Source organism: Oncorhynchus nerka, linkage group LG14, assembly GCF_034236695.1.
Source record: "Oncorhynchus nerka isolate Pitt River linkage group LG14, Oner_Uvic_2.0, whole genome shotgun sequence".
Classification (NCBI taxonomy): domain Eukaryota; kingdom Metazoa; phylum Chordata; class Actinopteri; order Salmoniformes; family Salmonidae; genus Oncorhynchus; species Oncorhynchus nerka.
Genome location: NC_088409.1, coordinates 43,255,181 through 43,272,389, shown reverse-complemented (window position 1 = coordinate 43,272,389; position 17,209 = coordinate 43,255,181). Strand labels below are relative to the sequence as shown.

The window sequence follows — 17,209 nt, the reverse complement described above, 5'->3', positions numbered from 1 at the left end:
ACAATATATTTTCAAATTAGTTGTTTTAATTACCAGTTAAACCAATAGCAAACAATGCAAGATAAGGTGTTTCAAATCACCCTTACAAGGTTTGAAAGTAATATGTTACAGTACTGTTAATTACAGTAGATTCACAGTTTTCATATTAGGCAATACACTTACAGTACCCAACAACATTGACAGAAAATGTATCCAATGTGTGATCAAAGGTGTGATCAATGAAAACATCCTCTACAATCATTCATGCACGTTAAAAAATATATATAATTGCAACATAGGTGTACTGTCTGTAATCAAATGTAAAGTAAAATAAAACAACGTTTAGCATGCATTAATTTGCATCAAGCCTGTCTTGCACATTTGGCCAAAAATTCTCATCCACATCACAGTGGATGTCATTGTTCATGCAATTGAGGTAAAAACATTTTGGTAAGGCAAATCCAAGCTTGATATTGGTCTGAAATGATGTTGTCACATGCCTCATCCATGGCCAGAAGGAGGGTGGCACGCTCCTGGGGAAAGCGATCGTACACCTTCTACCACCATGCTGAAAATAATTCCTCAATAGGGTTGAGGAAAGGAGAGTATGGGAGCAGGTATAGGGTCACAAATCAAATCAAACTGTATTGGCCACACACATGGTTAGCAGATGTTAATGCGAGTGTAGTTAAATGCTTGTGCTTCTAGTTCCAACAGTGCAGTAATATCTAACAAGTAATCTAACAATTCCACAACAACTACCTAATACACACAAATCTAAGTAAAGGGATGGAATAAGAATATAAATACATATACATATATGGATGAGTGATGACCGAGCGGCATAGGCAAGATGCATTGGCTGGTATAGAATACAGTATATACAGTTAAAGTCGGAAGTTTACATACACTTAGATTGGAGTCATTAAAACTTGTTTTTCAACCACTCCACAAATGTCTTGTTAACAAACTATTGTTTTGGCAAGTCGGTTAGGACATCTACTTTGTGCATAACAAGTCATTTTTCCAACAATTGTTTACAGACAGATTATTTCTGTATCACAATTTCAGTGGGTCAGAAGTTAACATACACTAAATTGATTGTGCCTTTAAACAGCTTGGAAAATTAGAGACAATTATGTCAGGGCTTTAGAAGCCTCTGATAGGATAATTGACATCATTTGAGTCAAATGGAGGTGTACCTGTGAATGTATTTCAAGGCCTACCTTCAAACTCTTTGCTTGACATCATGGGAAAATCAAAAGAAATCAGCCACGACCTCAGAAAAAATAATTGTAGACCTCCACAAGTCTGATTCATCCTTGGGAGCAATTTCCAAATGCCTGAAGGTACCGCGTTCATCTGTACAAACAATAGTACGCAAGTATAAACACCATGGGACCACGCAGCGATCATACCGCTCAGGAAGGAGATGCATTCTGTCTCCTAGAGATGAACGTATTTTGGTGCGAAAAGTGCAAATCAACCTTGTGAAGATGCTGGAGGAAACACATACAAAAGTGTCTATATCCACAGTAAAACGAGTTCTATATCGACATAACCTGAAAGGCCGCTCAGCAAGGAAGAAGCCACTGCTCCAAAACCTCCATAAAAAAAGCCAAACTACGGTTTCCAACTGCACATGGGGACAAAGATCGTACTTTTTGGAGAAATGTCCTCTGGTCTGATGAAACAAAAATAGAACTGTTTGGCCATAATGACCATCGTTATCTTTGGAGAAAAAGGGGGAGGCTTGCAAGCCGAAGAACACCATCCCAACCATGAAGCACGGGGGTGGCAGCATCATGTTGTGGGGGTGCTTTGCTGCAGGAGGGACTGGTGCACTAAACAAAATAGATGGCATCATGAGGCAGGGAAATTATGTGGATATATTGAAGCAACATCTTAAGACATCAGTCAGGAAGTTAAAGCTTGGTCGCAAATGGGTCTTCCAAATGGACAATGACCCCAAGCAAACTTCCAAAGTTGTGGCAAAATGGCTTAAGGACAACAAAGTCAAGGTATTGGAGTGGCCATCACAAGGCCCTGACCTCAATCCTATAGAAGACTTGTGGGCAGAAGGAGGAGGCCTACAAACCTGACTCAGTTACACCAGCTCTGTCAGGAGGAATGGGCCAAAATTCACCCAACTTATTGTGGAAAGCTTGTGGAAGGCTACCTGAAACAATTGACCCAAGTTAAACAATTTAAAGGCAATGCTACCAAATACCAATTGAGTGTATGTAAACTTCTGACCCACTGGGAGTGTGATGAATGAAATAAAAGCTGAAATAAATCATTCTCTACCATTATTCTGACATTTCACATTCTTAAAATAAAGTGGTGATCCTAACTGACCTAGGACAGGGAATTTGTACTAGGATTAGTTGTCAGGAATTGTGAAAAACTGAGTTTAAATGTATTTGGCTAAGGTGTATGTAAAGTTCCAACTTCAACTGTACATATGAGATGAGTAATGCAAGATATGTAAACATTACTAAAGTGGCATTATTAAAGAGACTTGTGATCCGTTTATTAAAGTGTACAATGATTTTGAGTCTGTATGTAGGCAGCAACCTCTCTGTGATGGCTGTTTAACAGTCTGAATGCCTTGAGATAGAAGCTGTTATTCCAGTCTCTCGGTACCAGCTTTGATGCACCTGTACTGACCTCGCCTTCTGGATGGTAGCAGGGTGAACAGGCAGTGGCTCAGATGGTTGTTGTCCCTGATGATCTTTATGGCCTTCCTGTGACATCGGGTGCTGTAGGTGTCCTGGAGGGAAGGTAGTTTGCCCCCAGTGATGCGTTGTGCAGACCGCACCACCATCTGGAGAGCCTTGCGGTTGTGGGCGGTGCAGTTGCCATACCAGGCGGTGATGCATCCCAACAGGATGCTCTCAATTGTACATCTGTAAAAGTTTGTGAGGATGGTTGCGCCTTCACCACACTGTCTGTGTGGGTGGACCATTTCAGTTTGTCCGTGATGTGTACGCTGAGGAACATAAAACTTTCCACCTTCTCCACTGCTGTCCCGTTGATGTGGATATGCAGGTGCTCCCCTCTGCTGTTTCCTGAAGTCCACAATCATCTCTTTTGTTTTGTTGATGTTGAGTGAGAGGTTGTTTTCCTGACACCACACTCCGAGAGCCCTTGCCCCCTCCCTGTAGGCTGTCTTATCGTTGTTGGTAATCAAGCCCACTACTGTTGTGTTGTCTGCAAACTTGATGATTGAGTTGGAGGCCTGCATGGCCAAGCAATCATTGGTGAACAGGGAGTACAGGACAGGGCTGAGCACGCAGCCTTGTGGAGATGTTGTTTCGTACATTCACCACCTGGGAGCGGCCCGTCAGAAAGTCCAGGACCCAATTGCATAGGGCGGGGTTGAGTCCCAGGGCCTCAAGCTTAATGATGAACTAGTCGACAACCAGCATTCTTACATAGATATTATTTTTGGCCAGATTGGATAGGTATGCAAATTGAAGTGGGTCTATGGTGACAGGTTAGGTGGAGGTGATATGATCCTTGACTAGTCTCTCAAAGCACTTCATGATGACAGAAGTGAGTGCTACTGGCGATAGTCATTTAGTTCAGTTACCTTTGACTTCTTGGGTTCAGGAACAATGGTGGTCATCTTGAAGCATGTGGGGACAGCAGACAGGGACAGGGAGAGATTGAATAAGTCCGTAAACACAGCAGCCAGCTGGTTTGCGCATGCTCTGAGGACGCAGCTAGGGATGCCGTCTGGGCCGGCAGCCTTGCGAGGGTTAACACGTTTAAATGTCTTACTCACGTTGGCCACAAAAAAGGAGAGGGGGGGGGCGTAGTCCTTGGTAGCGGGCTGCGTTGGTGGCACTGTACTAAAGAAGGTGTTTAGTTTGTCTGGAAGCAAGACATCAGTGTCCGTGACGTAGCTGGTTTTCTTTTTGTTGTCTGTAATTGCCTGTAGACCCTGCTACATATGTCTCGTGTCTGAGCCGTTGAATTGTGACTCCACTTTGTCCTTATACCGACATTTTGCCTGTTTGATTGCCTTGCGGAGGGAATAAGTGCACTGTTATTCGGTTGGCCATATTCCCAGTCATCTTTACATGGTTAAATGCAGTGGTTCGTGCTTTCAGTTTTGTGCAAATTCCGCCATCCGTCCACAGTTTCTGGTTAGGGTAGGTTTTAATAGTCACACTGGGTACAACATCTCCAATGCACTTCCTTAAAAACTCACTCACCAAATCAGCGTATAAAATCGATGTTATTCTCTGAGGCTGCCCGGAACATTTCCCAGTCCACGTGATCAAAACAATCTTGAATCGTGGATTCCGATTGGTCAGACCAGCGTTGAATAGTTCTAGTCACGGGTACATCCTATGTGAGTTTCCACTGACATTGACCAAAAAGGGACACCGTCTTCCAGCTGATGGCTAAACTCGAGTTACACTGCCTTAGGCACAAATTCATGCTGTTCCTCCTATGAACAGAGAAAGTGAAATATTCTGTTATATTAAAAAAAGCCCAAGCCGCTAATAATAACAACGCAAGCCTATAGATACACTTTCCTACTCATTCGTTACTGCTGCAATGCTTGTTGTAGTGCTGAGTAGAAATAGGAAGAATTAGCATTTTATTCCTTATAAAAGTGTTGAATACAAAGTGTTGACAGTAATTAGTAAGAACATAAACAGCATATCTTTGCTGTGTTCGTTGACAGTCTCTCTCTAGTCATGGTTTAAATGTTTTGAAATCTCACAGTATCAACTTTGCTGTAGCTTTCTTTTATGCCTGCTATGTTACTACAGCCAGCGGTAAACCTATAGCGCAATTGATTTGCTCTCTGGGCCCGCCGGAAAGGCAGAGTTTGTACCTTCAGACACATGAAATGGTTCAAAATGGCAACAGTTCACCTACCCACCTAGCAAATCGGGTGCACCTACCGCCAGCACCCTGAGATGTTTGGAGATCAACCGTTGGTGACCACTGCTCTTGAAAATTGAGGTTCAATCTTGTGCTTCTGTCTGTGGGCTGTTATTTCTGCGCGGCAGTCGCGGGGGAGTGATGGTTCACAGCAGCATCAAGCACCATCACCCGCTAAAAATATATTTAGGTTAGTTGTTTTTTACAGCATAATTCCAATATGATATTGTTAAGTAGCATGTGCATGAAATAGTAACAGTAAAACAGTACATAGTGCTGTACCTGAGCATACTCGGCTGCAGTTGTTGCACCCGGTCGTTTTTTTCTCTCAAAAGTCACCAGTTAAATGTGTTTCAAAAGGCGGGCGATTGTTGGTAGGCTGATGGATGCCACATTGGCAAAGGTGTCATCATTCTCCTCAATAGCTTGCATTTTTTCAGACAACTGTATGTCATTCCTGGCCCTCACCATTTCCACCACTGTGCACTCCTGCTCAGTGCTCGTCTGTCAGCACACGGCCACAGCCACCACCATGGGGTCTTCTGTCAATTCTGAGGGTAGAACAGTGTGTACTGTCAATAGATCATACTGTAAGAATACTGTAACATGTTTTGTGAATTTACATACATTACAATATGTAACTTACTGTAAATGGAATGGTGCATATCCTACAAACTTACCGGTTTTCTTGGCAAAATGTTCTCATGATCAAATTGACAGTTGATCTTTTCAGATTAGGGTGAACTAATCTGGCAGCCTCTGCCATAGTAAGGCCTCTGTTTACCACATGGTCAACGACGATGGCCCGGATTTCACTAGACACAACAGTTCCCTGCCATCTGCCACCCTCTCTCTGATGTCCACCTCTTTGATGGGGCCCATACCCACCTCTTTGACCTCTTTGATAGGGTCCATGCCCACTTCTCTGATTTCTTCCTCTCCCTTGCTGTCTATCCTGCTCCACGTTGAAAGAAATTGCAAGTGTTGACACCCACCCTTTTATATGGTGACCAAATGTGGTTAACACTATGTGAAATCAATTAGCAATAATGAGTAGTCATTATGTATGGTTATCATGTATCATACATGTCATTTAGATGTTTATACTTTACAAACAGACATTTTATTTCTGTAGTTCTCAAAATCCATATATAGTTGACAAAATCTTAAAATCTATAGGGTACCAAACGGTTAAGTGGTTAACCATTAAACGCAGTTGGATTAAGTGATGGTCAACTGTATTTCAGACCTGCCAACCCTGTCCAACCTTTAAGAGTACCAGACGCCCGCGGCAAATTGGAGATGTAACACGGGACGAATTAGGGTTCTCTTTCTCCCGCAAACCGGCTACATACACAAAGTTTAAGCCCGCGGCAAAGGGAATCTGAGCAATGTTCGCTAGAAGAGTCCGGTGTTTCAGCCTATGTAAAGGTGCCTATTGTATTTCTTTGCAGCGCATACATCATTTCAGATTTTCAAAATTGATAAAACCTCAAATCTAGTACAAAGGCATTTTAGAAGCATTGCCTCTCTAGCTAATACCGGACACTCATTCATTCTTCATCGCGCAGTCTTCTAAACTCCCGACTCCATTTAATGCCAAGATGTTTTTTGGCCATCCTCACTAACGACGCCTTTTTACCTATTCCCTGCCTGACCTTTTGCCTATCAGATGTCCTGTCATCAACCTCTTGCCTGATCCTGGACTACGTTATTAGCCTTTCCTGCCTGTACTGTTACCTTTTTGGAGACCCTGTGTATGCCCTTCTGCCTGCCCCTGGACCCAGCTACCTGCCTCTTCCTGTGGTCCTTTACAATTAAACACCTGCTGCGTCCTGCGCTTTAAACCAGCACTCTGTCTCCCATCGTATTCATTACACAAATGAGAAGAGGGTCATATTAAAAGTATTGTGAGCATTGCATTGTGAAAGGCAATGACTTTATATGAAAGGTATTTCTAGGATGAAACACTGATTTAGGTTTGGTGAAAAGGTCACTGTAAGATTGTTTACTTAGTCAATTGAAAATGTGCTTAATGTTTTGAGGGGAAAAAACAGCCTTTTCGATGATCTGTTTTGAGTTGTGAAATTTCATCACACACTTGTGAAAATAGTACCGAAGCGATGAAGAAAAAAAACTGCGTTTGACATGATCAACCTATAGGAATGTAATGAATGTTGAGTGTGATCGTTTAAACCCGCCACTGTATATTTCTTTATAGTGTGTGTAGGCAGAATGTTAACTGTCATATATGGAGCAAGGAAAATCAAATCGAATGTGCTCACAAACTCGGGACTTTTCCTTGTGTTTGAAGGATGTATCCGTCTTGAATGGAACATTTGCAACAGAGCCAGCGGTCCTGTCACAAACTAATCCAAAATGGCCAGCTGGTGGCAAACTCTACTAACGGATGAGAATTTAGACCACGCAACCTTGATATTCATCGCAGTCAGCAATAGTAAGATATGATCAATAATGATAAGTTATACAATTATTCCAGAGGTCACAGAAAAAGATCCAATAGGATTATAGGATATTTGTTTTGTATAGGCTTACACCAAACATCTAAAGGCATAGTCAAATAATATTTTATCTGCAAATTATGAGATTGTCCCAAGGACAATAGGTGCAGAATGCCTAGGGTCTAGTCACTGGGACATGTTTATCATGCAGAATGGACTATTGACACAATTATATGTTGTTCATTCTGTCTGCAATGCTGAATGTTCGCTGGATTGCTTAGGCCCCTGAAGGTGAGTCTCTAGGTAACACACACATGTACGCACACACACACGCATGCACACACACGGAAAAGCAGTGGGATAGCTAGGACGTTTGGAGGTGATTTGTGATTTGCTCCTGTTGTAACTTAATCTCGCCACTCTCCCTCCAGTCTGAATGCCGCTTTGTTCTACAGCCTAGCTCCATCACAACCACACATGAACATAAGACTGACCATACATACAGATATGACAATTCAGAAGTGATCACAAAACTGACCATACACCTTACAACACTGAAGCATGTTGACCAGGTGATCATAGCTATGGAGACAACTATAACAGAGTTATTACCACACAGGTTTAACTGTACTGAAGTGTCCGTAACTGAACCACAGTGTCCTGCGGTCATAAGAGTAAATCACACGCCCCCACTACCATACCATGCGGAGGTTCTGACCTTGACCTCTGACATGACATCTATGGCTCATTAAACGTGTTGACGTGGTTAAGCTCTTAGTGTCCGTCAGTGTGTGTGTGTGTGTGTATGTGTGTGAGGGAGAGAGAGAGACAGAGCGAGAGAGAGAGCGAGAGAAAGAGAAGTCTTGGAGTGGAAGTGTAGGTGGAACCAGATTACCTTACAGTTTTTCCCCTCGAAATCAACGGAAATCAACGGAGTACTCTATTTAAAAAGGTCACCATCTTCTACTAGCACCTTTGTGAGCAACAATACCGAGAGCTTCCAAAGGTATTTGCACTCTTCATTTTACATATTTCTTCTGTGATTGATAATTTGTCCTACACTTGTATCTTAGATGTGTAATACCAAGTTTTCTCAGGCAGGTCAACAGAAACTGAGGCATAAGCCATCGGAGCAACTAGAGATAAAATATTTTTATCCACAGCAAGAGAACAGAGAAGTGAGTTCCGCAGCATTAGTTTGTGTGTTTGTCAAATTGGCTGTGCCGTGTCTGTGTTAGACTTGTGCAATGTGCAATGTGTGTTTTTGTTTGTGTCTCATTGGGCGAGTGTACTGACCAAGGCTCTCCTCCCTCATCAGTTGACAAGAGCAGCAGTTCCCTTCCACAACCAGCAGAGATCAGCAATGCTGCACTTAAATGGCACAGAGCTGCAGACTCTCCTGCTATCCTTCCTACAGCAATGTCTGAACGGCACAGGTTTACTGGTCCCAGTACTCTCTCAGAACTACACTACCCAGCAGGCCGTTCTCCCAGTGGGCGGGGCTATACCTAAGGCTCAAGCTCAGGGATTTGTGTACATTCTACTGATGGTAGGTATGTTTAGTTTCTTCACGTTTGGTATCATGCTGAGCTACATCCGCTCCAAGAAGCTAGAGAGCTCCCACGATCCGTATCACCAGTACATTGCCCACGACTGGACCAAAGGACTCACCCTCCCACGGGCCGTCACACAGGCACTGCATGAGGCAGACACACGTATTGGAGACAACGGGAAGAACCCCATGGTCATCTGCAACCCTGCTGCATTGGAGCAGCTCCCAGGATAGATTGGGATGGATAGTGAGGAGTTAATAGTGTTGATGTTCTCAATCCTAATATAACATATTATAGTCACAATGACAAGTGAGAGAGAGATTGAGTTACAGTACCTCTTTTATTGTAATGCAATCATAGGCAGAATCTACCGCACACCCATTATCGATTAGTGAAGTTGCGGGAGGCAAAATGCAAAACTGGAAAAAGTCACCACACACTTCCACTCATAGTAGCTTAGCATTCGGTCAGTCGACTGACCGAAAGCTTACCTCCTATTTAAAGAGATTTTCATCTGACTGGAAGTCAGTCAACTGCTCATTCATAACGAACATTGAGTATTCTATACTTTCATTCCTTCATTCAGCAAAGAAACAAATCAATGTAATAAGAATTGCTTTGCTTATAAACGTAGATTAAAAGTATTTAATTAAATGGATTATTGTAGTCCGATACCATTAACATTGTGTCCTGAGGTCCAGACACTGACACTGTGTAGCATTATTGTAAAGCACAGTTGAGTTACAGTAAGGTCAAGTAACCGTGTTGTAGTAGCAGCTTGTTGTATTATTCTGTGTGTTATAACATGCTACTGTAATCAACCCAATGTAGCAAAAACACTGAAAATGACATAAAAGACAAATGATTCAACACCTCTGTCTTATCCTCTCGAAGTGTGTTGACGCCTGTGTAAATGGATTATAAATAAAAGTTTGATTTGAAATATCCTTTTTTATCTCATTTTGGCTTCAAGGTCCATTGCTCATTTTAGTAAATTCTGCATCCATGCCAGCAGGCCGCCTTGCCAAGAGTGTTGATGTGTTTTAATCTTATCTCTCTTCTCCCGCTCCCTTTCTCTTTCTCTTCTCTGCTCCTCCCACTCCCTCACTCTTTCCCTCTTGCTCTCCTGTCTGCCTTGAATGGCTGCTTTCTCTGCGCGGTCGATCTCACGCTCCAAACTGAAGTGGACCATTTGCATGGTAAGCATGGGCGCAATCAGGTTGAAGTTATCCACCGTTTTATTGAGCTTCATAAGGTCATCCGCCACAACCCCACACAACTGCTGCCACTGAGCATGCTCCCTGGGGTTCATGGGGTCGGCAAGCCGCGCCTGGCCCTGCAGCAGTCTCTCTCGGATCTGCGCGATGTCCTCTCGGATGTCGCGTTGCGTGACAATCCAGGGTGGCTGGTAGCCGTTGTCGATGAGGATGCGGTTGAGGTTGTGGGTCATGGGGTCGGCATAAGGGTTGTGCTCAAACTTGTTGATGGGCTTCCCGGCGCCACTCAGGTTGCGGAAGTCTCCCCGGGACATGGATTCCTGAATGAGGTCTTCCACCAGCCTCTCCACTGCCTGTGTGACCTTGATCTGCCGGCTGCGCTGGCGGACGTCCCTCTCCACCAGCGCCCCCTCGGCTGCAGCCGCCGTTTCATGCTCCTTCTGGCGGTAGTCGAGGACCTGCTCCACCGCCCGATCCACTCGAAATTGACGGTATTGGCGCTCGCGCTGGCTAGGCGTCCCAGCGCCCACGCCCTCGTAGCTCAGGTAGTGGCGGTGCTGAGGAGCCACGCCTTTCACCTTCTCCTCCTCTTCTTCCATCGAACCCCCACAGCTCTGAAGCCGGGACTGGTGCGCCAGCACGGCGCGGTATGCCTCCTCTACCCGCGCAAACATTGCCTCGTCTGCCGTAGCAGCGCCCGAGTCTGGATGGTACAGCTTGGCCATGCGTCGGTAGGCTTCTTTCACCTGCGCAGGGCTACTCTCGCCCACATCTGGAAGCTCAAGCTGTAACAGCTGGTAGCTCTCCCGGAGGCTGCGGCTCACATGGGGACCAGAACTCAGAGTGCGGAGAAGAGACCGGAGGCCCAGGGGGAGCAGCGTGCGGCCATGACAGAAATCCCCACGGTGAATCAACAGCTGCATGGCGTAACTCATCTCTGCTGGGGCACGCAGAAGCACACACCTGCCCAACAGTGACAAGAAACATGATGTTGCTTGTTGTATTTGTTCCCACACTTAATTGTTAGCATAGGGATGCATATCATGCATTTGAAAAGGTCATGGGATACTTTTGAACCATTGTTTACATTTTGTTGGTAGTGGTCTAGTCTGAAACACAGAACCACATTTGCTAACATGCCCCTCCTTGTACTCCATGACATTGCCAGGGATTGGTGGTGAGTGGAATGATAGTAGAAACAAATTGGTGGTACCCACGCTGGTAGTAATTCCAATATTTGATGGAATTATGCACTTGTTAATTTGACACCTACTGTCACATGCATTAAAGCTACAGCATGTAACCTCACAGACATGTATCGATGACTACTGTAACTATTCCCGTGTTACGAAAGAACACCAGTAGCTAGCTGTCATCTTTATTACCCGGATAGCTAGAAGCTAAATCATGCTAGCTGAGCTCCATGGCTAACTGCATCGTTCTATGCGCGTTTTAGGTGAACAAAGCATCTAGCTAACAAGATACTAATTGCACTAACCTTATTCAAATACAGTCGTCCTTCTCATTAGTTTCAGACAGTGTTATTTCCCAATAGGTTCAGCGCCAGACAACAATCAGGTCGGATCACTTTGGTATAATTAGAAGGGGTCGGACATGCTTGTTTGGTGATGTTAGCTAACTCTCCCATTGAATGCAGGGAGTCCCAATGAATGCAGGGAGTTGCAGTTTTTGCCTAATCCTGTGTTTTCTTAAACTACAGATACACTGAAGACAAAAACTAAACGTGAACAACTGTGGCTTTTGATTATGCTAGCAGCATAGTGTATGCATTTTGTTTTATACTTTTTTATTACGTTTTATTTCAAATACATTGAGTTGACTGTTCAATATTACATTTGTTTTGTTCAAACAAAGTATTGTCACACAAGCCTACTAAGATAACATTTTGTGCAAGTAGCCTGCATTTTTAAACATGATGTGTCCTCCACAAAGATACTTTTTTTTTTTTTTTAAAGACACTGTGAATGTGTTGAACATGCAACTAAAGGCAGAATTCCTTAAAACGTGTAAAAACAGGCTAATGTGCGTTCATGTGTTAGTCGGAACTAGGAGAAAGCATTTCCGACTTGCTAACTGACTGAACGCAGCACCAGTATAACTACAACCAGTTCGGAAGTTTGGAAATGTCAGTTTCCTAGTTCAAACTAGTTCACCCAGTTAGTAAATCGGAAATGCAGTTACCTAGTTTCGACTAGCACATGAACTGCCATTATCCCATCTACATCTACAGACAGCCAAATATGGACGGTAGCCTATATTCACTAGCTATAGCAACCAAAATAAACCAAACAGAAGAGACTGATGCAAACAAAACAGAAAGAACGAAACGGAGGGAGCTTCCTGAATGTGTCCAATAGAAACTCTAATGCGACTCAAAGATACACTCCTGGATACCAATCTGTTTGTGCCATCATCATGCCAGTCCTTGCCGCTCCATGTCATGCAAACAATGACAACTAATTGACAAGACAGATCAAACAGATCTAGGACCAGGCTATCAATGGCTCACTTATGATAAGCAGACGTTTACGTTCAAATGGCCGTATGCTTGTTTATGTTTAAGAAACGACATAGCCTCAGCACAGATGTATTGTAAACTCATTTTTATAGGCTACATAACACCATGTTACTACATGTATTCAATGGCACCGTAGAAGAAGGCTGATGTTTTAAGTATCCCCTAACCAATTGTGCTTTTTTGGTCGTTTCTTTGCATTGTTTGTAACTTATATTTTTACTTATTTTGTACATAATGTCTTCTGAGAATTTGTAAGCGGTCAAATAAACTCCCACTTCCATTCTGCTAGCAAACGTGCAATATTTGGAGAATAAAATCGATGACCTACACAGAAGATTAAACTACCAATGGGACATTCAAAACTAATATCTTATTCTTCACGGAGTCGTGGCAGAACGACAACACTATCAACATACAGCTGGCTGGTTATACGTTGTACCGGCAGGATAGAACATCTGGCGTCTGGTAAGACAAGGGGCGGCGGACTATGTATTTTTGTAAATAACTGCTGGTGCACGATATATAAGGAAGTCTCGTGCTATTGCTCGCCTCAGATAGATTATCTCCTGATAAGCTGTAGACCACACTATCTACCTCGAGTTTTCATCTGTATTTTTTGTAGCTGTTTACATACGACCCCAGACTGAGGCTGGCACTAAGACAACATTGAATGAGCTGTATTCCGCCATAAGCAAACAAGAAAATGCTCACCCAGAGTCGGCACTCCGAGTAGCCGGGGACTTTAATGCAGGGAAACTTAAATCCGTTTTACCAAATTTCTATCAGCATGTTAGATGTGCAACCAGAGGGGGAAAAAATTCTGGACCACCTTTACTTCACACACAGACGCATTACAAAGCTCTCCCTCGCCCTCCATTTGGCAAATCTGACCATAATTCTATCCTCCTGATTCCTACTTACAAGCAAAAATTAAAGCAGGAAGCACCAGTGACTAGATAAATAAAAAAGTGGTCAGATGAAGCAGATGCTAAGCTACAGGACTGTTTTGCTAGCACAGATTGGAATATGTTCCAGGATCCCTCTGATGGCATTGAGGAGTACACCACAACAGCCATTGGCTTCATCAATAAGTGCATCAATGATGTCGTCCAAACAGTGACCGTACGTACATACTCCAACCAGAAGCCATGGATTACAGGCAACATCTGCACTGAGCTAAAGGCTAGAGCTGCCGCTTTCAAGGAGCGGGACTCTAACCCAGAATCTTATAAGAAATCCCACTATGCCCTCCTACGAACCATCAAACAAGCAAAGCAGCAACACAGGACTAAGATCGAATCGTACTACATCGGGTCTGACGCTCGTCAGATGTGGCAGGGCTTGCAAACCATTACAGACTACAAAGGGAAGCACAGCCGAGAGCTGCCCAGTGACACGAGCCTACCAGATGAGTTAAGTTACTTCTATGCTCACTTCGAGGCAAATAACGCTGAAACATGCATAATAGCACCAGCTGTTCCGGAAGACTGTGTGATCACGCTCTCCGCAGCTGATGTGAGTAAGACCTTTATATAGGTCAACATTCACAAGGCTGCAGGGCCAGATGGATTACCATGACGTGTATTGTGAGCATGCACTGACCAACTGGCATGTGTCTTCACTGATATTTTCAACCTCTCCCTGTCCGAGTATGTAATACCAACATGTTTTAAGCAGAGCACCATAGTGCCTGTGCCCAAGAACACAAAGGTAACCTGCCTAAATGACTACCGACCCATAGCATCTGTAGCCATGAAGTGCTTTGAAAGGCTGATCATGGCTCACATCAACACCATTATTCCAGAAACCCTAAAACCAATTTGCATACTGCCCCAACAGATCCACAGATGATGCAATCTCTATTGCACTCCACACTGCCCTATTCCACCTGGACAAAAGGAACACCTATGTGAGAATGCTATTCATTGACTACAGCTCAGCGTTCAACACCATAGTGCCCTCAAAGTTAATCAATAAGCTAAGGATCCTGGGACTAAACACCTCCCTCTGCAACTGGATCCTGGACTTCCTTACGGGCCGCCCCCCAGGTGGTAAGGGTAGGTAACAACCCATCCACCACGCTGATCCTCAACACAGGGGCACCTCAAGGGTGCATGCTCAGTCCCCTCCTGTACTCCCTGTTCACTCACTGCACGGCCAGGCACGACTCCAACACCATCATTAAGTTTGCCAATGACACAACAGTGGTAGGCCTGATCACCAACAACGACAAGACAGCCTATAGGGAGGGGGTCAGAGACCTGGCCGAGTGGTGCCAGGACAACAACCTCTCCCTCAACGTGATCAAGACAAAGGAGATGATTGTGGACTACAGGAAAAAGAGGACCGAGCACACCCCCATTCTCATCAACGGGGTTGCAGTGGAGCAGGTTGAGAGCTTCAAGTTCCTTAGTGTCCACATCACCAACAAACTAACATGGTCCAAGCACACCAACAGTCGTGAAGAGGTCACGACAAAGCCTATTCCCCCTTAGGAGACGGAAAAGTTTTGGCATTCGTCCCTAGATTCTCAAAAGGTTCTATAGCTGCACCATCGAGAACCTCCTGACTGGTTGCATCACTGCCTGGTATGGCAACTGCTCGGCCTCCGACCGCAAAGCACTACAGAGAGTAGTGTGAATGGTCCAGTACATCACTGGGGCTACGCTTCCTGCCATCCAGGACCTTTATACCAGGCGGTGTCAGAGGAAGGCCCTAAAAATTGTCAATGACTCCAGCCACCCTAGTCATAGACTGTTCTCTCTGCTACTGCAGGGCAAGCGGTACCGGAGCACCAAGTCTAGGTCCAAGAGGCTTCTAAACAGCTTCTACCCCCAAGCCATAAAGCTCCTGAACATCTAATCAAATGGCTACCCAGACTATTTGCATTGCCTCCCTCTCCCCTCTTTTACACCATGTGACTAATAACATTTGATCATTTGTTTTGATTTGATTTGTTCATTTGTTTTCTGTTGTTGAGTTTTAAAAAAGCTAGATGATTAGAATTTACCACACAGTATTTGCTAATGAAAAGAAAAAAACAGCGGTCAATATAAAATGTTTCATTTATTGCAAATGTTGGAGACAATTCATTTTTCCAATTTAAGAATATAATGTCAAACAGAGTGCATTATTATCATCATATTTTTGTCGCTTGCCTTAAAAAAAAGAAAAATGGCCCCTATCCACATTATTCCCCCTTCAGGTCACTGATCAGGAATGGCTCCAAATCCATCAGGATATCCAAGAATATATCTTTGCCTTTGGGCCCACATGCTTTCAGAGGGCCGTCGAAGAGCTCCCTCATCTTTTTCTGACTGGTTCTGTTAGCCCTCACTTCACTGTAGGCGTTTTGGGTGATGATTCCCCTCTCCAGGAGTCTATCCAGTAGGGGTTCCACCTGGCTCACTCTGTCGATCAGGGACGTCCGGTGATGGTCCACAAAGTGTTTATCTGAGGTAGAGAGAGTACATGACTTGGGACTTTTGACAGTGATGGAATGCAAAGCATACACAATATATGTGATAGGTGCCTATATCTCTACATGCCTCCTTTAATGTTGTGTTTGTGTGCGTGCATGTGTGTAGGGTGAGCAAATTGGAGGATAGACGTGATGCACATTTTCTAATTCAGACAGGATTAAATAAACTATGGGGAGTGAAAAATGCTGTTGAGGATTCTAGAGGAGGGCAGCAGTTGCAACTACAGTATGTTGAAGAAGAAATTAAATGGAAGGACTTTTGTGATTGCTCATCAAGGTAGAATACTTTAGGTATTGAATGTTTCCCCATTAACCATCACTAATTACAGTAAAACATACATTTTAATAACGTCGGCATATTTGAGACTTTAGGCTATATAACACCTGGTTTTAGTGTTTACCTTTGATCATGTTCTTTGTACCAGGTGCACCAGCCATTGCAGCACCCGATGTTACGCAAGATCTGTGAGCTGTAAAATAGGCTTCATGAGACACTACCAATCGAATAAAAATATGAATAGTAGGCCTAAAGATACATCGAAATCAGCAAGAAATCGAAATGTGTGTTTATGGTATAATGTATTAGGCCTATTTTGAGTTGCAAATTGAATATATGCTACTGTATGATATCATTCTGGCCAGAAGAGCAAAATAGAATTCTCACATAAGTGAAAGTAAAACTGTCAACTTCCTTATAGTTTACCTTCCATACGTTATGGACATTTCAATGCAATTTATTTAGGACCTAGGTCTAATAAAGGTTTGTTCTAGCCTACTTTTGTGTTAACTGAAGTGGTTTCTAAACATTTCAAAGATATGAAATTAAATATATTTTTTTAAATGTCCGATGTACGTGCCTCCCTACTTTAATTCGACTTACATTTCTTGAAATCCGTCAGTTCCCTGCTGCACCCTGGAAGTTAATTGCACCCAAGACCTCTATATCCACATTCACAGCCCCGTATTCAGTGAATGTACGGGTCAGAAGCTCTACCAAGTCCACTGGGCCCGCTTTCTCAACAATGCTCTTGTGAACTTTTGGCTCCTGCTTGCGGTCACAGAGTTTACGTCTG

General features: G+C 43.7%; 3 protein-coding genes across 3 annotated transcripts; 1 reads left to right on the top strand and 2 right to left on the bottom strand.

The window, feature by feature from the left end:
• Positions 1-6: 6 nt before the first annotated feature.
• On the bottom strand, positions 7-11,793 carry LOC115141160 (dnaJ homolog subfamily C member 28-like). The gene is made up of 4 exons (XM_065000094.1): positions 11,615-11,793; positions 5,167-11,079; positions 4,883-5,058; positions 7-4,441 (listed from the first exon to the last, which is right to left on the bottom strand). Exon 2 carries the CDS (start codon positions 11,049-11,051, stop codon positions 9,882-9,884), a length of 1,170 nt encoding a protein of 389 aa, XP_064856166.1. The 5' UTR covers positions 11,052-11,079; positions 11,615-11,793; the 3' UTR covers positions 7-4,441; positions 4,883-5,058; positions 5,167-9,881.
• On the top strand, positions 8,147-9,846 carry LOC115141159 (potassium voltage-gated channel subfamily E member 1). Its single transcript, XM_065000096.1, has 3 exons — positions 8,147-8,352; positions 8,444-8,524; positions 8,665-9,846. The coding sequence occupies exon 3, from the start codon at positions 8,710-8,712 to the stop codon at positions 9,130-9,132; it is 423 nt and encodes a 140-aa protein (XP_064856168.1). The 5' UTR covers positions 8,147-8,352; positions 8,444-8,524; positions 8,665-8,709; the 3' UTR covers positions 9,133-9,846.
• A 3,909-nt stretch (positions 11,794-15,702) lies between the features above and the next one.
• LOC115142061 (apoptosis-associated speck-like protein containing a CARD) lies at positions 15,703-17,106 on the bottom strand. Its single transcript, XM_029681537.2, has 3 exons — positions 17,017-17,106; positions 16,538-16,606; positions 15,703-16,108 (listed from the first exon to the last, which is right to left on the bottom strand). The coding sequence occupies exons 2-3, from the start codon at positions 16,572-16,574 to the stop codon at positions 15,846-15,848; spliced, it is 300 nt and encodes a 99-aa protein (XP_029537397.1). The 5' UTR covers positions 16,575-16,606; positions 17,017-17,106; the 3' UTR covers positions 15,703-15,845.
• Positions 17,107-17,209: the final 103 nt, after the last annotated feature.